This window comes from Phyllostomus hastatus, unplaced genomic scaffold, assembly GCF_019186645.2.
Source record: "Phyllostomus hastatus isolate PE091 unplaced genomic scaffold, TTU_PhHast_1.1 phas_contig_17, whole genome shotgun sequence".
Classification (NCBI taxonomy): domain Eukaryota; kingdom Metazoa; phylum Chordata; class Mammalia; order Chiroptera; family Phyllostomidae; genus Phyllostomus; species Phyllostomus hastatus.
The window spans coordinates 21,135,471-21,162,234 of record NW_025333664.1 but is presented as its reverse complement, the minus strand read 5'-3'; the positions used below and the strand labels follow the sequence as shown (position 1 = coordinate 21,162,234).

Sequence of the window (26,764 nt, the reverse complement as noted above, 5' to 3'; positions counted from 1 at the left end):
TTTCCAAAGAGAGGGCTTTCAGGCCCGTGGGCTTACTGGGCAAGTGCCCCTGCGGCAATTTCTTGCCCAGAGATGCTCCAGGTAGGTCTGATTGCCAGGGGCGGGGTTCATGGGCACAGAGCTGGGCGCTGGGGTCGGGGCAATTATTCTGGGCCTGTGTGGCTCTAACCAGGTTCTTGGGGACCTAGGGGATCCCAGGCACTCAGGTGGGTAGAGCCAGGGCCCAGCCTGGGCATAGCCTTGCCCTTTAGCACTGCCTGAGAGTCCCTCTTCCGCCAGGCCCCCGCCCCTGATCCGGTTCAGGCCAAAGCCTGAGAGAAGGTTGTTCCCCTGGGGCCCCAGGTACCCCTCCTTTTTCTCTTCCTGCCCGTTCCAACACCACTCTCCCCCCAGTCAGTCCGTGGGAAGAATGCTGTGTCCTCTGAATGGGGGCCAAGAGTGACAGGTGGTGGCAGTCCGAGCTGCATGGCCCCTGGTGTAAGAGATCCTCTCCTCCGTCCCCGCCTCCCCTGTGGGCGCCCCTGCCTCCGCCTCTGCCCACCCGGCCCAGTCCCTTACAACTGCCCCAGGACCGCTCCGGGGAAGCCGCTGCACAACAGACAGCTACCAGGTTGCCCCTCTCTGCTTCAGGTACCTCTCTCCCCTCAGTCAGCTGGCCCCGGCTTCCTTTCGACCCGACAAGAGGAGGAATCCGACGGCCTGATACACCTCATGCTTCTTTCTGCAGCTAGCAAGACTTGAGTTAGACAAGCAGAAGCATACGCCTCCCTGCCTCATGGCGACAGAAAACGGAGCAGTTGAGCTGGGAATCCAGAGTTCATCAACAGGTGCCGAGCTGGGCCAGGAGACGGGGGAGGAGGTTGGGTGTTTGACTACAACTTTGGGCTGGTTCCTCAGTGGTAGTTTCATGCCCTAGCCTCCTTGTGTGGTGCATAGGGGACTCAGAAATCAGAATTCTCTCTGGGTAGGACTGGGCTGGATCAAGAGCCTATGTGAATTCCTTCCCAGAGAGACTAGGAAAATGTCAAGCTCCCATGGACAGCTAAGCACAGGGCAACAGATGGCGGGGCATCCAGGCCCACCGGGGGACCAGAAGCCCCGTGCAGGCCTCTGCGGTCCTAGCAGCCCATCTCTAGAGCCCACTGAGTGGCTCCGGAGGCTCTGTGGAACCAGCATTTGCAAACCGTTGCCTTGGTGGGGGCCTGGACCCAGAGCCAGTCTCTGGCCAGCCTGGCTGGGAAAAGAGGGAGAGGGGGGTGAATCCTGATGGGTATCTCACCTCCTCTACAGACAAGGCACCTCAAGGTGCAGCAGGTGAAGGACCCCCGGCTACAGAGAAAGATCCTGGCCTCCCAGACCCACAGAAGGAACCTGGCTCCCTAGACCCACAGAAGAAAACTGGCCCCCCAGACCCAAAGAAGGAACCTGGCCCCCCAGATCCAAATAATGAACCTACTCCCCTAGATCCAAAGAAAGAACCTGGTCCCCTAGATTCAAAGAAGGAACCTGGCCCCCCAGACCCAAAAAAGCAAACTGGCCCTCCAGACCCAAAGAAGGAACCTGGACCCCCAGATTCAAAGAAGGAACCTGGCCCCCCCAAATCAAAGAAGGAACCTGGCCTCCCAGACCCAAAGAAGGAACCTGGCCCCCCAGATTCAAAGAAAGAAACTGGCCCCCCAAAATCAAAGAAGGAACCTGGCCCCCCAGACCCAAAGAAAGAAACTGGCCCCCCAGATCCAAACAAGGAACCTGGCCCCCCAGATTCAAAGAAGGAACCTGGCCCCCGAGATTCAAAGAAGGAACCTGGCCCCCCAAAATCAAAGAAGGAACCTGGCCCCCCAGACCCAAAGAAAGAAACTGGCCCCCCAGATCCAAACAAGGAACCTGGCCCCCCAGATTCAAACAAGGAACCTGGCCCCCCAGATTCAAAGAAGGAACCTGGCCCCCCAGACCCAAAGAAGGAACCTGGCCCCCCAGATCCAAAGAAGGAACCTGGCCCCCCAGATTCAAAGAAAGAACCTGGCCCCCCAGATCCAAAGAAGGAACCTGGCCCTCCAAAATCAAAGAAGGAACCTGGCCCCCCAGACCCAAAGAAAGAAACTGGCCCCCCAGATCCAAACAAGGAACCTGGCCCCCCAGATTCAAAGAAGGAACCTGGCCCCCCAGATTCAAAGAAAGAACCTGGCCCCCCAGACCCAAAGAAGGAACCTGGTCCCCCAGACTCAAAGAAAGAACCTGGCCCCCCAGACCCAAAAAAGCAAACTGGCCCCCCAGACCCAAAAAAGCAAACTGGCCCCCCAGACCCAAAGAAGGAACCTGGCCCCCCAGACCCAAAGAAGGAACCTGGCCCCCCAGACCCAAAGAAGGAACCTGGCCCCCCAGACCCAAAGAAAGAACCTGGTCTACCCACCCTGAAGAAAGGTGACAAAGTCCCTGCCTCAGAGAGAGGGGATGATGCCCCAGCCCAACCCTCAACTGGCAGCCAGGGCCCCGAGGGAGAAGGCGACTTGGGTGAGTGTCCTGCGGAAGGCAGTGTGGGGCAGCCGGCAGCCCTGCCCCAGCAGACCCAGACTCCAGAAGTGGGGGCCGGTGTCAAGAAGCCCAACGAGGACGACAATCAGGGGACCTCGGGCAGCCAGGATCCCGGAGAGCCCAAGGCGGGAAAGAAGGCGGCAGAGGGCCGAGCAGGGGCCAAGAGTGGCTTACCCGCCTTTTCACACAGCCCCAGCTGCCCCGCCGTCATCTCCAGGTGAATGCCCCCTGCCTGGGAGCGGGGAGGGGTCCTGGGCTCTGTCCCCAGGGGTCTCGTTGAGCTCCTCTGTCCTGGGGATCATTGGGTCCACCCAGGGTGGAGCCGAGATGTCAAGAGGAAAGGATAATCTCTCTTCTTAGTATAATTATCAGTATAACATGGAAAGATGACTAATAACATTAGTCATCTAGATCTAACTAGATTGGTAGATCCTTACTAATACTTTCATAACTTACTAATACTTTTTTATAATAAAGTTTCAGTCTTATGATGCAATCAATTACACTTACCTGAATGTTAATGATATTAATGAGGTCATTAATGATGTATTGTAAACCACAATAATAACACCATATCAATTTAAATTTTATATTAATATCAATTGCATTGCCACAGTTTTTATGAATCAAGAGCTATGTAATCTCCCTAATTATATCCACATAATGATGAACTATATCAACAATCTCATTAATAGTTATTAATGATCGATTAGTGTGTTGATAGTCAAGATAATGATCACGGTCATTTATGGAAATATTAACATCCCTTAATTTTGTATAAAGTGGATTCAGATGCATTACCCCATGCACGGGGGGCTGGGGAAGGGGCAGGGTTACATCAGCTTCAGGGAGCAGACAAGGCTTTGCAAGGAGGAAGTCCTGCCGGAGGCCGCCATGGGGCCGCGGCTGCTGAGGGCATCACCTCTGTGTTCTCTCCTTCTAGCCCTGAGGAGCTGCTGGCCGAGAAGCCCCCAAATGAGGCATCGGAGCTCATTTTTGAAGGGGTGCCCATAACCCCCGGCCCCACGGATCCCGAACCAGCCAGGGAAGCAGAAGAAGGGAAAAACATCCTGGGAGGCAGCCAGGAGGAAGCAGGAGAGAAGGCTTCAGGCCAGGCTGGCCAGGCCAAGGTGCAAGGGGACACCTCGAGGGGGATCGAGTTCCAGGCTGTGTCCCCGGAGAGATCGGAGGTGGGGCAGGCCTTCTGTCCCACAGCCAGGGAGGAGGACTGCTTCCAGATTTTGGGTAGGCCAGGGGCAGGCATGGGCCGGGGCTGCCTGTGGGCCAGGGAGGAGGGAAGGGGGTTCCCCAACTCTCATTAGTTTAGAGGCGGAACCGCTCTGAGCCATGTCTCACCCAGGCCGATTTATCTTAGTGCTGTTGGGCTCTGGAAAGCAGGAGCGTCTAGTCCCGTTTGATTGATGGGGAAATAGGCTCAGAGAAAGGAAATGGAGTAGGTACTGCAAAATCCATAGCTACTGTCAGGATGACCTGACTCCAGAGCTCACTTTTGCTTTCTTTTATTTTGGCTAAAATGGGACTTTGTACCAACTCTCCGGACAGTGGAATCTTAAGTCAGTAGTAGAAGAACTAAAATGCCAGGCTTTGGTAGTTAAACTACATCCTGGACGGGGTGGGGAGGGTCATGGGAGCCACAGAGGATTCGTGAGCTGAGGAGCACTGGTTTCTGTGTGGAAGCAGTGACCAGGGAAGCTGGGCATGTGAGACGAGGCAGGACTGGGGCATGGATTAACTAATCATCAGACTCGGAGCGGGTGGTTTATTCAGCAGACAGCAAGGAGCCTCTGAGCATGCGTGAGCTTGGCGAGTAGGTGAATAGGCCTGGGCAAAGGTGTGGTGAGGCTGGGGGTGGGGTGAGTTGGGGTCAGGAGAGCCCAGAGTGTCCTGACACCCCCGCTCAGGGCCGAGGTGCCCTGGGAGACCCGCCAGCCTGCCTAGTGAGCGGCACAGTGCCACCCAGACAGGGTGGGAGGGCCTGGCGGCTGGGCGGCAGCCAGGAGTCCTGCCTCCTTCCCCGAGCCTCGGCCGAGACCTCCGCCCCGCCCTGAAATCACATCCTCAGGGTGACGGGACCTGAACAACCTCCAAGGGCCGTCTGATTTATCACCAGCTCGGCTTCCCTGCCACCTCTTGCTATTTATAAAGAGGTTTCCGTTCCCTACGATTCAGCCTGTCGGCCTCCAGGGCCCCGTTCCCGGTGGATGTCACTAGGTGGCAGCCTCTCCCTACCGAACTCGGTCCCTTCCTTCCTCCCGCTCCGTCCCTGCCCGCTCTCCCTCATCCGCTGGGCCCTGCACAGCTTAGACGCCCATTCCACAGGCCAGTTTTTGGTGACATCTGAGGGGATGGTAGGCACATCCCATCACCTACCCCATCAGACATAGTGACCCCTAGCTGGCACTCCACCACTGTAGCTGTTCTTTCAAGGGAAGTGCAGGCAGCTGGGGAGGGTGTGAGTGGTCTAATCCGCCATGCCCATTTCTGTGCGGGGAGAGGCTGAGCCTCCCTCCATCAGAGGCATTGTGCATGTTGGTGGCAGAGCTGAAATTGGAAACTGGGTCCCCAGGCCCCTGTCCTGGAGACAAGCTGTCCCCTAGGTATTGCTCAGTGCACTTCCCTGTTTGGGCCCAAGCCAGGAGGAGCGGGGTGGTACCAGGGTGGATCCTCAGCAGCCCCTGGCACTGACTAATGGCTCTGCTCTGCTCCAGACGATTGCCCACCACCCCCGGCCCCCTTCCCCCACCGCATTGTGGAGCTGAGGACGGGGAATGTCAACAGTCAATTCACCATGAACTCCAAGGATGCGCTGGGCGGGTGAGCTCGGGGACCCTGAGCCCCCGAAGAGCATCAAACCCCCTGGGGCTTCACATCTTCCCTGTGCGAGGCCCCACCACACCCCACTGGCCGTGACCCACGTGGACACAATTGCTTCTGGTGGCTGCACCTGTCATCTGCACGCTCTCGTGTTGCTGATGTCTGATGATGTCACTGTCACTCACACGGACACCTCAGTCGTTCGGTATTTTCTGCAGGGAGCACACAGTGTCTTCCTGTCTCCCTCGGTCACAGGCCCCACCCTGACCCTCCCACGGTCATTCCTGCCTTGTAGAAGGCACCGAAGGGCTCCTCCTCCGGGGCCCAGAGCCCCGGGCCCCTGTCTGCCACAAGCCTGTGAGTTGTCACATCAGAGGCCACCCTTCAGATCAGCCTGCCCTTTCCGTGTCCCCAGTTTCTGTAGTTCAGACATTGTCCTCACAGTAGAGCTTTACAGGGGAGTTGGGGCTGGCTGGGGCGAGTGTCCCCATCTTGTGGTGGGGACCCAGATGGGTGCAGAGTGTAGGCCTCCCTCAGCCCTTGTCCCTGGGGACCCCCTCACTCCCAGCCTTTTCTCTCTCCAGGGGCAAGTTTGGAGCGGTCTGCACCTGCACAGAGAAAGCCACGGGCCTCAAGTTGGCAGCCAAGGTCATCAAGAAACAGACACCCAAAGACAAGGTAGTAGGGGTGGGGGCTTGCTGTGTGAAAGGGGCGGGTCTTGGAGTAGGAGAGCCTCTCACCCCCCTCTACCCACGTGTCTGTCTAGATGGACAGACGGATAGCCCTGCCACTGGGGCCTGATGCCCCTAAGTGTGAACCAGATGCCTCCATGAGTGAACTCATCCTGGGACTTCCCCTTCTGGGCACAGGACAGCCATGCCCTCTGCTTTGTTCAAGTCCACAAATGCTGATACGTGCAGGCTCCGGGCCAGGCCCTGGGGGGGACAGCGGGGTCCGGAAGTGGAGCAAATGTGGTCCCTGCCTGCGGGGAACACCATGGGTAACAGGCCTGGTCTAGAGCTCTGCCTCCAGCACCCAGCTCAGGCCCAGTTCAGTGGAGGCTGAGAGCAGAGCTTGGGAAAGAAGGAAGGGAAGAAGGAAGGGAAGAAGAAAGGAAGGAAGGAAGGAAGGAAGGAAGGAAGGAAGGAAGGGAAGGAAGGAAGGAGGGAGGGAAAGGAGCGAGCTCACATGGAGTGAGGGAGTCAGGGGTAAGGAGGTGAGGACGACTCAGCCACCTGGTGAGGCGAGAGCTGTAACTGGGCAAAGTTAGGCCAGGGCAGGCATGGTGAGGAGGGGGCAGAGGAGGTCCCTGTTTTGGCCCATGGGGTCAGAGAAGCTTCCTGGACTGGCTGTCTCCTTAATGAAGTCTATGAGGAAGGAGGGACTGTGGGAGGAGGGGCCTGAGCGCCGGAAATAGCAGGTGACTGCTGGGGAGCCTTGAGTCGAGGCAGGAGGAGAAGGGAGTGAGGTTACGGGCATTCCAGGCAGAGGGCACAGCACGCAGAGGCCCAGAGCCCAGGATGAGTATGAGAAGCAGCTCTGAGTGCCGCAGCCCTGAACACCCTGTCTAGCTCCCCACACCGTTGGAAGGTGCATGCTTTGTGACTCTGTCTCTTCCCCTTGACGGGCCTGGTCCATGTCATTAACTGCTGAGTCCCCAGGCCTCTATCCTGGACCTGGCTCAGCGTAGATGCTCAGTCCATATGTGCCGTGTGAAAGAATTGGAGGCAGCTATTGATTAATTAATTATCCAGCAATTTTTTTTCATGCCATTCACCGTGCAAGGGAAATGACAGTGAACTAAACAAGTCCCTGCCCTTATGGGTTGCCATGCTGGAGCAGAGAAACAGACAACTAGAAAGCAAAATGCAACAGAAAGCAGGGTGTCCAGAACTGAGAAGGGCTAGGGGGAAAAATGAAGGCAGCTAAGAAACAGGGAGTGTGGAGCTGATTCAGGTGGGCGAGGTGAGGCCTCCCTGAGGAATGAATGTAGGTAAGATGAGCTCTGAGTGGAGGAACGGGAAAATGAGAGAGGCGCAGCAACTTGGGCGGCAATGCGATATTCCGGGGGACAGCGCAGGGAGAGGCCTGATTGGCAGTGTTCGCCGATTTCCGTGGTGTAAATATTTCTACCATAGCTGATTTCAGACTACCAATGCGACAACTGGCTTGAGAGATTTCTCAAAGTGACAAATGATGGTGGCGTAGGCTGGGAAGGCAGTGGTGGAGGAGGTGCCAAACTCCTGGATTTGAAATCTAATTTGAACATAGAGTCTGAAGATTTAGTGATGGATTGGATGTGGGGTGTGAGGAAGCAAGATTAAGGGAAGAATCTGGAATAGCTCCTAACGTTTAGTCCTGCATGCCTGGGCGAAGAGTGAGGTCCTATTGCTAATGGGCAAGCTGAGGGCAACCCAATTGTGGGGCAGGGGTGATATCAGGGGCTTAACTTTGGACATAATAGGTTGGAGATGCCTAGTAGACATCCAAGGGAAATGGTGTCCGGGCAGTTGGAGACATGGGTACGCTGAGTTCACAGGAGGGCTCGGAGGTGCAGGTGTGTATTTGCAGAGCTAGAACATTTGGGTGGAATTATCTAGTCATGGGGCTTCAGGAGAATGCCCAAGGAGAAAGTGTAGGGAGGGGAGGGATGAGCTGCGAGGACTGAGCCCTCAGGATACTGGTATTCCATCAGGAGAGGAACCCGAAAGGAATGGTGTCCCAACAGGAAGGATAGGGGTTGGCGAGGACACAGGTTTGTGGGTGGGGAGAGATGGGAGCCACGGAGGCCAGCAAGGAGAAGGCCGGGCAGTGGTCCAGGCAAGGTCCGGTCAGGGCGCAGGTATGGAGAGTGGAGGGCAGGGAGTGATCACTCTTGGATGGTACCCCCGACCTCCTTGGCCCCCAGGAAATGGTGAAGCTCGAGATCGAGGTTATGAACCAGCTGAACCACCGCAATCTGATCCAGCTGTACGCAGCCATTGAGACGCCACAGGACATCGTCCTGTTCTTGGAGTAGTGAGTGCCAGCAGTGGGGGCAGGGGGCCGGGTGGGGTGCCAGAGGCCCGGAAGCAGCCTGTAGAGGGGTCTGTGCACGCAGCATCGAGGGCGGCGAGCTCTTCGAGAGGATTGTGGATGAGGACTATCAGCTGACCGAGGTGGATACCATGGTGTTTGTCAGGCAGATCTGCGACGGGATCCTCTTCATGCATAAGATGCGGGTTCTGCACCTGGACCTCAAGGTATGGGGGCTGGGGCCTCCTGGGAGGGGTCAGGAACAGCATCTGACCACTTGAAATCAGTGCTGTAACCCTTCTCCCACCCTTTCTTCTCTTCCTCCATCCATCCTTCCACCCGTGGACTCAAAAAGGGTGTATTGGACACTTACTAAGTACCAGGAGTGGAGAGTAAGACAGAAAACAAACAAAAGACTTGGTCCTCGCTCTTTGGAGCTTCCAGTCTAATTCTAGGTACTTGTTGAAAGTGTCTTCTGCAGCCCTGTGAACTCCAAGCTCAGTGCCTCTCACAGAACTCACTAATAGGTGTTGCAAAGCACCTCCCTCTGTGCTGGGCCCTGAGAGACATGGTGCCTGCCTGCTTATTTACTCAAAGTATTTGTCGAGGGCCTGCCCGTGCCAGGCAGTGTTCTAGCTGGTGGAGATCCAGCAGTGAGCCTAACAGATCAAAATGCCTGCCCTCGTGAAGCTTCCGTTCTAGAAGGGGAGTCAGAAAAACGAATCAGTAAGTGTAGTGTCCGTGCAGCAGTACACAGAGTAGACACCAACAAAAATGGTCATGAAAGAATATTTACAATCCTCTTCTGGCCTTGCTCGGCACCTTGCCCAGAGCAGGTTAGGAGAAGCGATGGATTTTACGATCAGCTGGTCGTGGCTCCCCGGAGCTGAGTGACGGTGGTGGCACGGAGCAGACAGGGGCAACAGGAGCGCCAGCCAGTCCCTGTTCTTCCGGCAGGTGTTAGTGTTTGTGGGGCATGTGGCCAGGGGAGCAGAGGTGGAAGGTGCCCTCCGAGGTGGGTTATACAAGTCAGCAAGGTGGACAGTACTTGCACGTTTGTTTGATAAATACCTGCTGAGCACCTGCTAGTGCGCCGCTGTGCACCGCGTGAGATGTGGGCGTTACCGTCGGGATGAGGAAGGACATTCCCTGCCCCGTGGAGCCTGCAAACTCGTCAGGGAAACAGACATCCATAAAATAATGACCCAATAAGTAGATCATTTGACACCATCAAAAGCATTATGAAAAAGCCCATGAGTAGTGGGAAGACAGGCAAGGTGAGATCAAAGAAGTGGGTAAAGGCCCGAGCATTCGAGGGCTGGAGCTGGCCGGGGAGCTGCTGCTGGGGCTGGCTGCACCCATCCCCTGTCGTTAGGGGTCAGCTCACAGCCCTCCTGGCCAGGTGCCTACCCCTCCCACCAGCTGACAGGTGGGTCAGCTGTCCTGTTATCATCCCCACTGATAAGGGAGGAAGAAAGGACATAAGGAGATGGATTTCAATGGGGCCAACATGGCGAAAGGAATTTAGGAGGCTGTTGAATTAAGCCAGGAGAGAGATGGTGGGGCTGGAGCGAGTGGCAGTGAGGGATGGGAAGTAGCCAGGTGATGGGTGCAACCTGAAAATAGAGCCATTTGGATTTGCTGGTGGTTTGGGTGGCGGTGGGAGGAGGGGAGGGAAGGAAAGAGTAAAGGTGACCCCTGAATTTCCTGACAGCACCATGTCATTGGAGGCTTCCCGTTCCCCGGGGAAAGCTAATTTTGGGGGGAGTGGAGCAGGGTCCCCAAGGAAAATGCCATGCCCCAGGAAGAAACTAAGCTTTAAGCCTCTGTATCCCAAAATGGGCTTCTTTCAGAATAACAATAGTTTTCCATTAAAAAAAAAAAAAAGAATGGCTTCATGGTCAAGTAAGTTAGGTGAATCATTTTCCAGGCCGGGGCTTCTCAGAAAGTCTCACATCCTCCAAACAGAGATCTAAGTCTGTGTCGTTTTCCTAGCTGATTGTCCTCGGACCTTTCTTTTCTTCCCCTGTTTTGGTGGGACACCAGGTCCGGCTATTGAAGTCATCGGTGTCCTGCTGTAACGAAGGCACCGGTGGGAAAAGGGCCCTCAGGAAGTGTGTCATTAGGGGCTGACAGTCAAGTGCCCACACAGCCCAGATGAATAACAGAACCGGGTTAAAGGGTGGGGGCCCCAGGGAGCAGGAGGACTCCCCGACTCCGAGGTCAGCAGCAGCTCAGTTAGGCCGTGCGTGGCTGTGTGGCTGGGGCTTTGGCTGTTTCAGGAGGTGCCAAAAATCAGGAAATTAGGGTTTTTGGGCAAAATCTCCTGCCTTATCACCATGGTGAACTACTTAACGTATTCCTGCCCTATATATAACCCCAGATTCATCCTGTGTCCTTGTGTTACGTGAAGAGGAGATGGAGACCCAGAATGGGGAGGGGCTAGCCTTGAAGTAGCTTCCTTCACATGCTCATCTGGGCCCGGAGTGCAGGATTCTGGGAGCCATGGCTGAGCCCCTACGGGTGTCTTTGTTAATATACTGTGAGGGTGGGCAGCAAGCGGCCCAGAGAGGACCATCCTTGCCCTGGAAGAACCGACCCTCTGGCATTCTGTCTGCCGGCCCCCACCCCGCAGAGTGCACTGGGGTGGCTGTTGGCTGGCTGGCGGCGGAAAGAGTGATATCAAGAGATCAGCGCTGGGGCTGACAGTCCTGGGGTCAAGTCCTGGCTCCGTCACCTGTTAGGTGACTGTGGCCAAGTCACTTCTGTGTCTGAGCCTCTTTTTCTCAACTGTGAAATGGGGATGCAAAGTGAAAGGCTCTGCCTCACAGAGTGCTTGGGGGGACTGGCGAGCTAACGTGTGGACAGTGACCGACACGGGGCCTGACATTTTGTTGGTGATGTCATCACCCCTAAACGGGGACACAAGAGTAGCACATCTTAGAACAAGCCCCCTCTGTGCCTGAGAGGCTTCCTCTGGGGGCCCCGAGCTGATGGGCTCTTCCCATGGTCTCTGGGCCTCCACGTGCCCGGTGGTGGCCCTGAACTGGCCTCTCTCCTGGGCACAGCTCTGCCCCGAGGGCCCCCGTCACTCCACCCCCAGACTTGCCAGAACTCTGTGGTTCTTTCATGGCCTTACATGAAGGAAAGCACCACCTGCACCCATCTGGAAGCCTTGGGCTGCAAGGCCTCAGCTGAGCCGCTCTCAGGCCCTCAGGTTCCACATCTGTGCCTGGAGCAGGTGGGCCTGGGGGTCTGGGATGGGTTGCCAATTCTGGCAGCCTGGGCTTCCGGCTGTACCTGGGGCTTAGGTGGCCCTGGCTGGGGAGGGAGGGTGAGCCAGGTCAGAGGCCAATCCAGGCCACCCCTTCTCCTCAGCCAGAGAACATCCTGTGTGTCAACACCACGGGCCACTTGGTGAAGATCATTGACTTCGGCCTGGCACGGAGGTACCACCTGAGTGGGGAGGAGGGCAGAGGGCAAAGGAGGGGTGGAGGGCGCCTGGGAATGGGCTGGGAGCTGTGCTCTGAGCGTTTGGTCTCACCCGCAGGTATAACCCCAACGAGAAGCTGAAGGTGAATTTTGGGACCCCAGAGTTCCTGTCACCTGAGGTGGTGAATTATGACCAAATCTCCGACAAGACAGACATGTGGAGTCTGGGGGTCATCACCTACATGCTGTGAGCCCCGAGGGAACAGTGTTCCTGGGATTGGGGCACCTGGGTGGGCAGCTGAAGCTAAGACTGGCCTTGGGGTCCCGGTGAGGTGGTCCCACTGCCCCATTCACTCAGTCACGGGTTTGCTGGGGGTTGGGAGTGCTAGGGAGAACTAGGAAAGAGGAACCTTGTACCCATTTTACACATGGAGAAACCAAGGCCCCTAAAGGTATAGTGTCCCAGCCCAGGGCTCTGGGCAGCAGATCTCTGATGACCCAGGGTGGGGGCAGAGGGATAGGGGCCATTTCTTTGTGCACTCACCATTCCTCTTCTTCACTGTACCTTGGGAAGCTGGGATGATTATGCCCATTTTACAGATGAGAAGAGTGAGGCTCAGAGAGGGGAAGTGACTTGCCCAAGGTCACGCAGCCAGATTCAAACTCAGGTCTGTCCCACTTGAGAAGCTGGGGGTCTTTACAGCACCTGGTGCTGCCTCCTAGGATCTCCCCCACCCCCCAAACCCTCAAAGGTGACTTTCTAATCTCACTTTCCTGCCCCCTGTCACCCCCTTCCTCCAGGCTGAGTGGCCTCTCCCCCTTCCTGGGAGATGATGACACAGAGACCCTGAACAATGTTCTGTCTGGCAACTGGTACTTTGACGAGGAGACCTTCGAGGCTGTGTCAGATGAGGCCAAAGACTTCGTCTCCAACCTCATCGTCAAGGACCAGGGGTGAGGCTCACCACAGGATGTGGACCCCCTGTGTGCAGGCCCAGTGCGCGTGTGTGCAGGCCGGGTGGGAACTGCGGGAAGGCCCGCTGGGCTCTGCTGCTGTGTAGGCTTGCCACCCACCCTCGCCATGCTGCCCCCCCACACCCCACAGGGCCCGTATGAGCGCCGCCCAGTGCCTCGCCCACCCCTGGCTCAACAACCTGGCGGAGAAAGCCAAGCGCTGTAATCGACGCCTCAAGTCCCAGATCTTGCTTAAGAAATACCTCATGAAGAGACGCTGGAAGGTACTGTGGGGCTGGGGTGAGGGAGGGAGGGGCTGCAAGGCAGGAAGAGCTCCTGGCACCGGCTCCCAGGCCCCACCAGCCCTGCCTTGGCAGGTTCTGTGGACCAGGCCTCGCCCCATCTGGAAAACAGGGCTGGCTTTTCTCTCTTTGTCCTGGGCTGGCTGCGGGCCCTCCACCCCGAGGAGGGGTGTCCATCTGGGGCTCGGGCTCAGGAAAAGGTCTCCGACCTCATCACAGGCTTCCTTCCTTCATTTCACAAATATTTATTGAGCCTCTACTACTTCCATGCACTGGGGATATACCAGTGGATAAAAGAGACAAGAGGTTCAGTCTTTGTGGATTTACTTTTGGGCGGAGGTGGGGCTGGCGATAGTAAGAAGGTAAGGAAGGGCCCTAGGAAAAATAAGGAGAGTCAGGAATGCCAGAGAGAGGTCGCACTTCTAAGCAAGTGGTCAGGGCGGACTCCTTAAGAAGAAGAGTGTGAACGAAGACCTGAAAGAGCTGAGGGGTAAACAGAGTGGTAACAGGGGAAGAGTGCCCCGGGCAGAGGGAACAGCCAGTGCAAAGGCCCCGAGGCAGAAGCGTGATTGGACATGTGAGGAACAGGCAGGAAACCAGCATGGATGCAGCAGAAGGACCAAGGGGGTGGGGTGGGGGAGACGAGCTCAAAGAAGAGCGGGAGGGAGGGTGTGGCGGGACTCACTGGCCACGGCGAAGGGTTTGTCTTTTACTTGGAGCACCTTGAGCAGACCCATAGTCTGGCAGACAAATCTGCTGAATGAAGAACGGACTCCTGTGGCCATGTTGAGTACCGCACCCTCCCTGGCACCTGGCCCTCCTGCAGTAAAGGGGACTTGAGGAGACACTCAGCTGCCCCATGGCCCTTCCCCTGCCCTGATGCTGACTGGGGCCCCTCTCCCTCCTCCCCCAGAAAAACTTCATTGCTGTCAGCGCTGCCAATCGCTTCAAGAAGATCAGCAGCTCGGGGGCACTGATGGCACTGGGGGTCTGAGCCCCAGGAGCGGCTGAGGCCTGGATGCAGCTGCACAGTGGCCAGGGCTGAGGCCGCACAGCCCAGAAGGCCGGAGCAGATGGGCCAGACCCCAGGCTGGGCTGGCCAGGACAAGGCTGCACCAGGCTGGGAGGCTCGGGGCTCCCTGCGCCCCCACGCAGTGACTGCTTCCCCGATGACAGCCACCTCGGATGAGGTCTGAATCCATCCTGCTAACGCCTGCCCAGACGGGGCTCCGGCCCTTTGGCCGCAGTCCAGACACCACGGGCCTGTCGGTCCCTCCCTGGCTCCCTCCTCTTGGAACCACTGCCCTGCCCTGCTCGGCCCCACCTGGGCATCCCTGGCCCGGGCTCGCTCCTAGCTGAAGTAGGAGGGCTCGGGGTCCCAGTGTGGGGGGCTCCTGTGGCTGTGGATGGGAGGCTCTTGGTGGGGCAGGAAGGCAACAAAGCCGATTCCTGAGGCCCAGCTGCTGGGGAGACAGAGCAGGCTTTGTGAAGAAGGATCTTCATGCCCTGCCCACCTCCCCACACCCAACAGATAAGGCCCAGCACACACCATCTGGCCAGGTCCCACTCCCGCCCACCTTCCTTGCCGACCACCAACACACAGGAACTCCGTGTGAGAGAGAGGACGCCCGGCCCAGGCCTGGCGGAGGGGGTGGGGAGGGGCCTGGGGGACACGGGAGACCACCCTTGAGCTAGCTAGAGGGCCAAGCCGGCTCATCCCAGCCATTCTAGGCCCCCATGCCAGGGGGTATGGTCACCCTTGGGCCTCAGAGGGTAGGGTCAGCAGGCCCAGGAGGAGTGGGAAGGCCGTGGGGTGGCCCCCAACCTGCTCTCAGCTTGTGCCTTGTAAATAAATGTACAGGTTGGATGTGGCCTCCTTCCCTCTGCATTCACTTAGGGGAAGGCACGGACGACCCCTGTACATTGACAACCGCCGTGTGCCGGGCACCCTAAGGACATCTGTTGGTTCGCAGTGTAGTGGTCACCAGCACAGCCTCAGGAGCCAGACAGACTGCCCAGCACATGACGTGGGCAAGTGGCTTCCTTCCCTTGTGCCTCAGTTTCCTCATCTGTGAGAGGGAGGTCACAGCACCAGCTCACATTTATTGGGTGACTACTGTGAGTTAGGCTTTATGTTGGTATTTGTGTGTATATTGACTCACTCTTCACAGAGGGGGAGACTAAGGCTCATAGGAGGGAAGAAACCTGAAGACTACTCAACAAGTCAGACTCTGGGGCTTGGAGTGGACTCTTCTGTCTCCCAGAGCGGGGGTCTGCTGCTGAGCCGACCCTGCTTCTCACCAGAGCAAGGCGTGAGCAGAGAGCAGAGTCTTTGCTGGGCCTGCAGTGCTGGTGGTCTCCCAGGGGGCCTCGGGAGAGGGCTCTTCTGGGCGGGGCCACAGCCCACCTGACTGTAGGCCTGCACTGCAGAGGAGGGGCTCCACCTGCTGGGAGTGGGGGAGGTAAAGCAGGACTTTGAGTCAGAGGTGGGACTGACTAAGCCGGGCAGCTGGTCTACCTGCTGGGGTGGCAGGGGTGCGGGGGTGCGGGGGTCGTATCTGTCGATTCCAGCAGGAATTGTAGCCACAGCAGTTCACATGTGTCGTGCTGGGTGTTCAGGACCTCATCAGCCGCTCACAGTGACACTGCACGGTAGGCATTGTTATGTGTCCGTTTCTCAGATGGGAAAGCCAGACTTCAGGGAGGGTCAGTCACTCGCTCAGGGTCATATAGTGGCAGAGCCAGGATTTGTACCCAATCTAGGCCCAGAGCCCATGCCCTTAGCTGCTACACTACCTGCCTCCTGAGCATCTTGGACTTGCTCACAGACCGTGACCGTTCATCCCCTCCCTCCCCTGCCTCTGTGGACGTTGTCCTGGTGGGTGAGGCCAGAGTCCTCACCAACACTGCTGCCCTTGCCTAGCAGGTGGGTGCAGAGCCCTGTAGTAGCAGGTTCCCCGGGAGCAGGTGACTCTGGGCTCAGAGCTCGGCAGGGTTCTCAGTCAGGGCTGGCGGGGCTGGGGAGCCTGGCTGGGCTCGTGGTGGGAGACGTGTTTATGGACAAGGCCCCCGTGGCCATGGATCCCTGCCCGCCTGCCCGCCTGCCACCTGCCAGCTGGGTGAAGCCTGTGGTTTCCTCTGAGCTCTCTCAACCTTGCTGGTCCCCACCCAGGCTGAGCCTTGGCCACACAGCGCGATGATGAGGGATGAGTCACTACTCTGGGGTTGGGGGGGGCAACGGGGAGGAGGAAATGAGGTCCAGTGAGAGCAGAGATTCAGGGCCTGGATCCAGCGGGGGAAACCGAGGCCCAAACGAGGAAGCCTCCTCATCAGGGACAGCAGCAGCTGGGACTCAAACCTAGGACTCCTGACGCCCAGGACAACCCTCAGTTTCCTGCTCTACATCAGCTCCGCGCTCCTCTGCCGTCCCAAAGGCCATGCTGGCAATCGGGATACGGGGTTGGGTGCTCGTTCCCCGTATTTCACAGGCGAGGAAACGGGTTCAGAGAGGGAAAGTGACCTGACCAAGGCCACCTCGAAGATTAGTATGTCCTGGGCAGGAAACCCACCCGGAACCGTGGAACAGGGCTGATCCCCTTCCCTCCCAGGAGTACTCCTCAGAAAACTCTTTTGATTCATTAATTGCCTCCTTTGGGCCTCCTTGGTCCCTGGAGGTAATGCTATGGATGGGGAAATGGGGATCCAGAGAGACTGCTCCCTTCAAGGGCCACAGAGCACACCTAGAAGAAAGCTGGGGAGGCAGCCCCTCACATGGGGCTGAGACTCTGCCCCCCTGCCCCCCTGGCCCCAGCCCCATCACCAGAGTTCCCAGCGTCCGCAGCCTGGGGGGCAGGGGGGCGAGGGGCTTTTTCACCCTAGAACCCACCCGGATAGACAGGGTGAACCCTCAGCTGGTTCAGGCCTGCTGGCTGAGCCAGGACCAGTGCCAAAGCTCTGGGTCTGAGGTTCTGCCATCCCTGGGTGCCAGGCTATTGTCCCCTGCCCCTTGTTTGGTGTGCCCGGCCTGCCACCGTGCCTGGTTATGGGCTCCTCCTGCATGGAGCCCACCACAGTGCCAATGCTGCCACCTTTCCTGCAAGGTATGCTGTGCCTCCCGGGGCCAGAGCCATGCATTTCCTCTGCTCAGTGTCCTGGGCCCCCTTGGTGGGCTAAGAAGAGTTAACAGTCTCAGTGGGACAGCTCCTCCCGTTGGTCCCAGCCCAGAGAGTGTTCCTCCAAGACTATTTCCTGCCTCTGGGCCTCGGCCAAGCCCACAGTGACCACCCCATGGGTTTGAGGCTGCATCTGGTTTGGATTACACCAGGGCTGGTGACGCTGCCTTTTCCTGTCTGTGTCCAATGGCCTTGAATTCCACAGGTCACCTTGGACCCAACAGGGCAGCGGTGGGAAAAGATTCAGCCAGGGACAGGGCTGCCTCCAGGGTGTGAAGCAGCCAGGGCTGCCCCGAAGGGTGTGCCCACCAGGACCGAGCTCCCACTCCCTGCCGCCGCCCCCCACCTGTTCCCTGCTTCACTCCAACAGGCCTTGCTCAGCAGGCACCAGGCCCCGTACCAAGTGATTCCATGTATGAACTCATTTCATTCCCAGCACTGCACAGATGAGGAAACTGAGGCACAGGGAGTTGGCGGACGAGTCCATGGGTTCCCAGCCTGTAAACAGCGGAGTCAGGGTGCAAAGCCAGCAGCCTGACTCCCGACACATCCAATCACTTCACAGTTATTTGTTGGGTCCCTGCGCTGAGCCTGGCCCCAAGCGAGAGCCTGGAGATGAATTAGTCATGGCCCCTGCCCATGGGGAGTTCACAGCCTCTGCAGCCCCAGTGGGTAAGAGGTTGGGGATGACAGCGAAGCTGGAAGGACATGGAAGAAGACACCAACCCCTGTCCTCTGTCCAGTGAAAGTGACCGCCAAGCTGAGAGCAAAGAGGAGCAGGGTTTTTCCAGATCGAGGGGAGAGAGTGTTCTAGGCGGGGCGGGGGGGGGGGGGGAGAGGGGTCACGTGTCCCAAGACTTGGAGCTGAGAGCAAGCTTGCCTGGGAGCATGTCATTCGGGCGTTTGCATGTGACGGGGCAGGGCCTCAAATGCCAGGCTGGACTGGGGCAATGGGGATCATGGGAGGGTTTTGAGCACAGAAGGGCCATGGTCAGACCTGGGGTTCAGAAGGATCTCTGCAGCCAGGGAGGTCAGTGGGCTGGGGAGAGAGACTGGAGACAGGGGGACAGGCGGGAGGCTGGGCCACATCTGCTGGAGTGGCTGTGAGAACTGTGGGGACAGGAGGAGCCAGCCAAAGACCTCACACCCCTCTCAGGAGACAGGCTGGTGACAGAGAGACTGGGTGCAGGTCAGACAGAATGGGGTTCCAATCCATTTATTTACCTCTTCTGAACTGCAGATTCCTGTCTCTGACATGAGGTAATAACAGGCCCTGCCTCCCAGAGCCAGGATGAAAGCTGCGTGAGATGTGTGGATAGAGCTGGCCCAGGCTGCCGGCCTCAAGTCCGTCCCACAGCTGTTCCTCCAGCTCCTACTGTGTCCCAGACACCACTCTAGGTTCTGGGGACAAGCAGTCCGTTGACAAAAAAGGATCTCTGGCCTCGTGGAACTTCATTCCAGCGGGGAGAACTCTGAAATCAATAATGAATCGGGAACGCATTGGCGGGGTGGATGGGCATGTGGTAGTCGGGGGGCTTCTCTGAGGGCTGGAAAGGCATGAGGGAGTGAAGCATGAGGGGATTATTTTTTAAGGTTTTATTTAGTTATTTTTAGACAGAGGGGAGGGAGAAAGAGAAGGGGAGAAACATCAACGTGTCGTTACATCTCGTGCACGCCTGCTGGGGACCTGGCCTGCAACCCAGCATGTGCCCTGACTGGGAATCGAACTGGCAATACTTTGGTTCACAGGCTGGAACTCAATCCACTGAGCCACACCAGCTGGTGTGGTTCTCTGAGACTTAATTCATGGCAAATGAATGAATGAGTGACAATGACACCTTTTATACAGTCAGCAAACCTTTACTGAGGGCCTGGCCCGGTGACCAGGGTTAAGGAAGTGGATACAATGATTCAGGCAGAGCCAACCCCTGCCTCCCGAAGCTTACGTTCTAAGGCAGAGACACAATACAAAGTGAATACACACTAAAATGCATAACCCCACATTGCATTAGGTGCTGGATGGAGAAAATACACAGGGTGCAGGAAAGAGGATAACCCACGGGCCCCTAGTCAGATGGCGGTGGGTGGGGGAGAAGAGGCGTCCCTGAGGAAGTGGTGTTTAATTGGGGCTCTGAATGCGGAGCAGTCAGTCAGCAGGGAGTGAGCATTCCAGGTGGGGGCGGGGGTGGGGCGTGGACAGCAAGAGCCAAGGCTGACAGGTGGGGAAAACCTGGGAATCAGCCGTCTTAACTTGGAGCAGGAGGATGAGACTCCCCTTTGTATCTAAGATCAGTGCACCCCGAGAACTGTGGTCAGGGGCAGGTGGCCCTGGCCTTTCCAGGGAACACCAGCAGGGTTTGGACTGACTCTGGCCTGCTTTTAGCTTGGAACTGCTTCCTTCAGCCCCACCAGCTGGCTCTCTGAGGTACCAGCTACTTACCATCAGGGCAGGAAGAGGGGATCAGGTACCCCGAGACCTGCTGGCACGCAGGTGTTGCCACACGCACAGGAAGGGGCAGAGAGGACTGAGCTCAGGGTCCATGGCCCTCCAGAGGGGCTGTTTTATGTTCTGGCGTTATTCTCATTGATAGAAGTGTACACATAGTGTGCGGGTTTTCCACATGCCGGTCCTGGGAGTTGGAATCATTACCCCATTTTAAGATGAAGACACTAGAACTCAGAGAGGTAAAGCCACTTGCTCGAGGTCACACAGCAAGGAAGAGGAGATGCCAGGCAGTAAATCCAAAGCCTTGTCTATGTAACAGTCTTTTCTCCTCTGCACCCCCCCCCCGCCACCTCCACAGTAGCTTGACCTTCACTTGGGGGTAAACCATTAAGAGGACGTGCACCCCAGGTCCAAATAGTTATTTATTTTACTTAACGAACACTTACATTGCCGTTTCTGCATGCTAGACTGCTGTAAGCATTTTGCAAATATTAACTCATGTAACCCTCACAATAACCCCTCGGAAGTGAGTACTGTCAATGTCCACATTTTATAGATAAGAAAAATGCAGAAAGGGGAAGCAACTTGTCCAAAGTCGCACCGCTAGAAATCGACAGAGCTGGGAGCTAAACAGGCAACTGGGCTCCAGAGCTCTTGCTCTTAGCGGCGACCTCTGCTGCCTCTGGCGGCCTGGCCTTTCGGGGAGATGAGAGCCCGGGTGGGGAGGAGCCGGTTTGGCAGAAGCCTGGATTCCTGGGTTCCGTGTACTCCCAGCAGGCGGGTGCCAGGCTGGCTGACACTGGCCTCCCCCAGCTTTCTTCCTCGGCACTTGGTGGCCTCTGAGTGCCCCGCCCGTGGAGGGGGAGGGTCTCCCCACTTCTGGCCCAGGGGCTGCCTGGGTGTGGGAAGGAGTGTTGACCTCTGGGCAGTGGAATGCCAGAAACCAGGGAAGGAAACGGGTGGGCGGGAGGGGAGATAAGATGTGGAGGGTGGAGGAGCCGGCTGAGGAAGGCCCAGCCCTGTGGGTGGGGGTGGCCTCCTTGGGGGCAGGGAGAGCAGAGACCAAAGGCCCAGCAGGTGGAGAACTTCCCGACAGTCCCTGGGAGCAGCTGACCCCAGTGAGGCTGGAAGGGCTGCCTGTGAAGTCGGGGAGCTCCCTCTTCCTGGCGGCCCACAGGACAGGTCTTTCTCAGCACGGAGGGATTCAGAAATCAAGCCCTGCCATTCCCACTCCAAATTCCAGGAATCCGAGCCGCCGCTGTGATTAAACACTCAGCCTGCTCTGAAATACCGCTGACTTTACTCTTCTCAATTTTGATTTAGCAAGGTGACTCAGTACCCTTTTTTTAAAATCCTTACCCAAGAATGTTTTTTATTTTTATTTTTGTATTGGTTTGGGAGAGAGAGAGCAACACTGATGTGAGAGAAGCATGGACAGGTTGTCTCCCACATGCGCCTCGACAGGGGGTGGAACCCACAGCTTAGGCCTGTGCCCTGACCAGGAATTGAACCTGCAGTCCTCTGGCGTTTGGGACAACGCTCCAATCCACTGAGCCGCCCGGCGAAGGCTCAGTAGCCTTTTGGGCTCTAACCTGCGCAGAGGAGGAGTTGGGGCTGGGATCTCCTCCTGGTTTCAGACAAACCCACGGTGAAAAGGGACCTTGAAGCAGAGTCAGATGGGATGGTGCTTGTCCAGTGAGAGCTTAGAGCAGCAGAGGGAGCCGTCGACGGCAGGGAGGACAGTTCTGGTCCTGCCTTGCTGTGTGGCCTTGGGCCTGTCGCTTCTCTCCTCTGGCCTTGGTCTCTCCATCTGTGCTGAGGTGTACTCTCTGGGTCGGCCCAGCCTGGGCATTCTGGATGTCTGCTAAGCACTGTCTACCCTCTGCAGGTGGGGGTGGCCAGGCAGGAGCCAGAGGGCGTCTGTTGGTCATGGAAAGAATGTGAGGGCGGGAGGCCCAGTGGGTGGGGTCCTCAGGCCGCGCAGCAAGCAGAGGGCAACAGGAGATCACGGTGTCTGGGCCTCTTGGTCCAGCACCTCTGAGGATGGGATCCCCTCCAGGCCATCCCCCAGAGTACACCCTCCTCTGGGACCCCGACTCAAACAGTCAGGCTGTTCCCCAGCTCCCCCGCTCCCCTGGGGCAAAGGGAATGAAATCAGGGCCAGAGAGGTGGGCACTAGTCCAGTCTTACACAGCTATCCAAGGCAGGCACTGAGCCCAGGGTCTTGCCTGGGGATTGGGGCTGAGTCGGGCGGGGTGCGGGGGGAGGGTGCTGTCTTCACTTCTTGACTATGTTGGGAGCCAGAGAGGGATGTGGAGAGGGGGCTCTTGCCCAGAGATGAGTCTGTGCTCCTGGGTGTGGGCAACTGTCGTGCATGTTTCCCCAGGGTGAAGGGTGGGCAAGGGATACGGCTCTCTTCTCCCCAGGCCGCCTCCCCAGTTCAGAAGCTAACCCTTGTCAGGGGGGGACTGGGCAGGGTGCAGAGTCCTGGGCTCCCCCAGGCAGGCCAGCCTCCCCATCCTCCTAGCAGCTCAGGACTCAGGCTGGGAAGGGATTGGGGTCACCAGGTCTCCACAGGAATGCACCGCAGGGAACAGTGCCTGGCAAAGGCCTCTTTCCCTGACCCAACTGAGAAAGAATCCCCACGCTCCTGGATCTGCTTGTCCTTGTCTGTCTCTGTGCATCACACACACACACACACACACACACACACACACACCCTGAGACATACTGCCCCACACAGGCACACACCATGGTATGAACCCACTCAAGAGCCTCCTTCCCCTCAGCTCGCCCATTCCCCGCCCCCGACCCCAGGACCTTTCTCTCCTCCCCTTTCAGCCATGAGGCTGCCCGGATGTGACAAGACAGACCCTCTCTCCTTCTCCCCATCACTCAGTGGACTCTAGGCGGGGGTCCAGCAGGCATGCTGGGGAGGGACCCCACAGCTGGTCAGGCCCTTTCCCACCCCCTCTGGCCTCAGTGAGCCCCCACCCTGCAGGTTCCCCTTCCACCCTGGCTCTGGAGTCTGTGGGAACCAGACAGTTGGGGCTGTCCAGCCGGGCTCGCTTCCTCCCAGGCCCCAGGGGACATGCCGAGGGAGGAGGGAGGAGCAGAGACTGAGAGACTGAAATTGGTGTGGCCGCCTGCCCAGGAAAGGCCTCTGGAGGGGACTGGGCTGCCTGCTCGATGAAGGGGTCTCCAGCTCCCTGGGTGTCGCCTCATGGGACTTAAGACCCTCCAGACCACTCCACCAAAGACCAGAAAGGGGGAGAAGAGAAGGATCCCTGGCCCTTCTCTTCTCCCCCTATACCCATGGTCCAAATAGGGGACTGAGGCTCTGGAAGGAAGCCTCAGCAGCTCTGGAATTAGGGGGTCCGGGGACAGTGAGGTTTCAGGCCCCTAAGTGCGCTCCTCTGATGAGGGCCACAAATATACCCATTTCTCCTGCTTCCCCAAGGGGGCGGCTACAGAAGGCCAAAGGTCAGGGCTCTGTCACTTCGGCTGTACCCAGGACAGCCGTCCCCCACCCCCCATGAGAGAATGCTTTCTTAAAGAGTCACCAGGAGAACTCAGAGAGCTGGGGACTCAGGGAGGCCCCACTCGTGTGGGAAATCCAGACAGGAGGCTTGGTGCTGCCCTTTGAGCCTCCAAAGGCGTAAGCAGGGCCTTGTTATCATGGGCTTCGAATCCCTGCCTCTCGCCCCCATCTCCCCGCACACCACTGGCTCTGCCTGCCTGCACCCTGTGTGGCGCTTCTGTGTCCTCTCTCAAACGGCAGGTCTGGGGCTGGGGGCAGAGTACACAGACCTAGTTTTGTTTTTCTCTCTGCCACTCATGTGCCATCCAGAGCCAGAGCTAGGAGCACCAAGCTGTCCAAGCCTCAGACTCCACCAGTGTGCAACGGTGAACCCATTCCACACCACACAGGGTTCGGTGAGAGGACATATATATATATATCCAGGATGGAATGAATGTCTCGAATGGTCACAGTGACCCTGACCACTCACGATGGGGACAGCTGAGTCACAGAGTTTGGGACTTGAGAATGAGCCAGGCGCTCAGGCCAGGCCAGCCTCACACCCTGCCTGGTTTCTCTCACGGGGCACCCCTCTACTCTCTCCCCCATTTCCCGCTCCCCCTTTCTCTGCCTTCCTGGGAAACTCCCAGAGAAAGTCCCCAGCAGGAGAAGTCCTCACGAGGGATATTTCCATCCAGGGTCTCTCACCCCTGCCACACGACCCCACAATCGCAGCCCCTCCCCCCGACCCCAGAACCAGGCCTCCCGGCCCTCAGCCCCCAACCATCCAGCAAGCTGATCCTCATTATCACACTGGCTTTATTGGCCTTGAGAGCCACAGAGTAAATCCCAAGGGGGCTCTGCTTCCCCTCACCCCAAGTCTGTCCAGAGGCCCCGGAGGCTGGTTGTGCGTTCACCATTCCAGTCTTGGCTGCCTGTCCCGGTTGTTGCTGGCTTGCCAGACCTGGGTCCTCGGAGAGCTCCCCAGATCCTAGAGTCAGGCTCAGCCTGGAGGATGCAGTGGGAGGGGTCCTGCAAGGACTGCCTGAGGCCAGGCTGGCTTCACTCGAAGAAGAACATTCCTGGCGTCCGGTATAGGCAGGGGGTCAGTCCCAATGGGTAGCCAGAGCCTCCCTGGACAGGGAAGCTGCCTGCAACCCAGGGCTCCTTGGGGTCAGCTGGCAGGGGCAGCGGGGCCCGCAGTGAGGTCGGAGGGGTGGGAGTTGCAGGGGAGGGGGCTGCTGAGGCCAAGAGGTGTTCAAGGCCTGGGTCAGTGCCCATGCAGAAATTCAGGGCCTGCAGCCGGCACTGGTAACTGCTCCCAATGCCTGTCTCGGGGGTCAAGATGGGCGTAGGGGCCTTGCTAAAACCCTCAGCCTCAGAGAAGCTGGCAGAAAAGCCAAACGCTGGGCAGGAAGAAGATGAAGTGGCCACAGGGAGCTCTCCTGAGCCTGCAGGCTTGGGTGTGGGCATCTCTTTGGGCTCTGCTGATGACCGGGGCCTGGCATCGGTGGTCGCCGGGCACATACTGCCTGGCAAGCCCCCCACAAACCCCCCAAAGCTTAGGCCTTTGGTCTCTGGCAGCTCTGGCAGGAATGGACACTGCCTGCCAGTTGTAGTATCAGGGACTCCTGGGTCCTGGCTGGTCGCTCGGAGGGGTCCTCGGCGTGCCTTGGCAGGGCCCTTGGTGCCCTCGGCGCCTGCCCGCCGGGTGAATCGTCGGCGTCGGCGAAGGAAACTGCCGTGCTCGAACATGTCGTGGCAGTCGGGGTCCAGTGTCCAGTAGCTGCCCTTGCCTGGCTTGCGGTCATCCCGGGGCACCTTGACAAAGCACTCATTGAGTGACAGGTTGTGGCGAATGCTGTTCTGCCAGCCTGGCCGGTTGTGGCGGTAGAAGGCGAACCGGCCCATGATGTAGCGGTAGATGCCGCTGAGTGTGGCCCGCTGTCCTGGGGAGCTCTGGATGGCCATGGCGATCAGGGCTATGTAGCTGTAGGGGGGCTTGGTTGGCTCGGCTGCAGGGGCCAAGGGCCCTGATGGGGGCTGCTGTTGCATGCTGGCTGGGCTGGCTGGGCTGGAGGCTGCCGGAACCACGGGAGCCAGGCACGGCGTCCAGGGCTGGTGTCCGGCACAGCCTGCCCAGGCTGGTTAAAAGGCCCACTGGCCCAGCCTCCCAGCCTGGAAAGGCAAAAAGGGGTGGGCCCACCAGGCTGCCCTCCCTTCCTCCTTCGCCCCCCTCCTCCAAGGCCCAAGAGGGGCGGGCAGGAGAGGCCAGGACTGGGAAGCTTTGAGTGGCTGCCAGGGGTGAGGAATTGGGAGGGAAGAGACCCCCAGCCCACATGTGCTGGGCGGTGGTGGCTGGGGAGGGATAGGATGTGAAACTGAGGGCAAGAGAGACAGAAGCAAAAAAAAGAGAGAGAAAGAGGAAGATAGAGGCAGAGATGTAAAGAGACAAAGATAGTGAAAAAAAGACAAAGACAGGTAGAGACATGAAAGGCAAGAACACACAGAGAGAGACAGAGGCAGGGACATTGTGAGAGAAAAAACACACAGGCACGCACACATGTAGTGCACAGAAAGAATCACTAACATAGAGAAGCAGAGAAATCTACAGAGACAGAGGGGAAGGGGAGATATGGAGAGAGACGCAAGTACAGGCACAGGAGAGGGAGGGGCAGGGAGACGGTCATCTCTGATGAGAGAGGGAGGTGGAATCTAAGTGTAGAGCTCGAGAACCAGGAGTCTCCATGCGAAAAGCCACCAGGGCCTCTCAAGTCCCTACTTCCAGTTTCCCTTTCCTCCTCTCCTCCTCCCAGGCTTGTGGTCTACTGCTCTCCACAGTGCAGGGTCCTTGAGGTCTCACTGTTACCTGCCCTCCTCTCACTGCCTTGTCTGTGGGATGGGACACCTAGGATGGTGAGAAGAGCCAGCCAAACCCCTTCTGCTGAGTCCTGGCGCCCTCTAGTGACTGGTGTGGGGAGAACAGATATTTGGACAGAGATATCGCCCCTCCCAAGGGGTATCTCAAACAAGTCCCTGACTCTGGCTGAGCCTCAGTTTCCCCTAGCTAAAAGTGAAGCTAGTGACTCTCCATCTATATGAGCTATGGTAAGGAGGCAACAGGCTCCCTTACATGGCTAGGGGTACAGCAAAACCCAGGACAGACACTCAGGCCTTCTGAAGGTTGGGGTCACCTCCTCCATGTTCTCCCAACCACAAGTAACCAAGTCAGAGGGCCCCTCCTGTGTGCCACTCTTCATACCGGGTCCATCCGCCTCTTTTCACATTGTCTCCTCAGACCAACCCTGCTCCAGAGGCCTCCATAGCTTCCTTGTGTAGACGAGGAATCTGAGGCTCAGAGAAGTTGAGTGACTTACTTAAGGTCACACAGCTAGTGAGTGAGAAAGCTAGGATTTCAACCCAGGATTCTATAACTCCTTAACATGCCTCCTGTGAGGGGCAGGGGTAGAACAGTCACCGGGGCCCCCTGGAAAACAGGCCGTGAACCCTAAGAGAGTAGAGACCATGCTGTTTTGTTCTATCCCATGTCCAGCAT

At 57.7% G+C, this 26,764-nt stretch overlaps 2 protein-coding genes across 2 annotated transcripts; one reads left to right on the top strand and one right to left on the bottom strand.

Annotated features, from left to right (window-relative positions):
- The first annotated feature begins 485 nt into the window (after positions 1-485).
- MYLK2 (myosin light chain kinase 2) lies at positions 486-14,936 on the top strand. The gene is made up of 13 exons (XM_045833707.1): positions 486-630; positions 728-827; positions 1,291-2,749; positions 3,476-3,777; positions 5,262-5,367; positions 5,952-6,045; positions 8,276-8,385; positions 8,468-8,609; positions 11,761-11,831; positions 11,933-12,061; positions 12,616-12,768; positions 12,920-13,052; positions 13,984-14,936. The coding sequence occupies exons 2-13, from the start codon at positions 776-778 to the stop codon at positions 14,062-14,064; spliced, it is 2,832 nt and encodes a 943-aa protein (XP_045689663.1). The 5' UTR covers positions 486-630; positions 728-775; the 3' UTR covers positions 14,065-14,936.
- Positions 14,937-24,015: 9,079 nt separating this feature from the next.
- On the bottom strand, positions 24,016-25,759 carry FOXS1 (forkhead box S1). Its single transcript, XM_045832967.1, has one exon. The coding sequence runs from the start codon at positions 25,261-25,263 to the stop codon at positions 24,271-24,273; it is 993 nt and encodes a 330-aa protein (XP_045688923.1). The 5' UTR covers positions 25,264-25,759; the 3' UTR covers positions 24,016-24,270.
- Between the last annotated feature and the right edge of the window lie 1,005 nt (positions 25,760-26,764).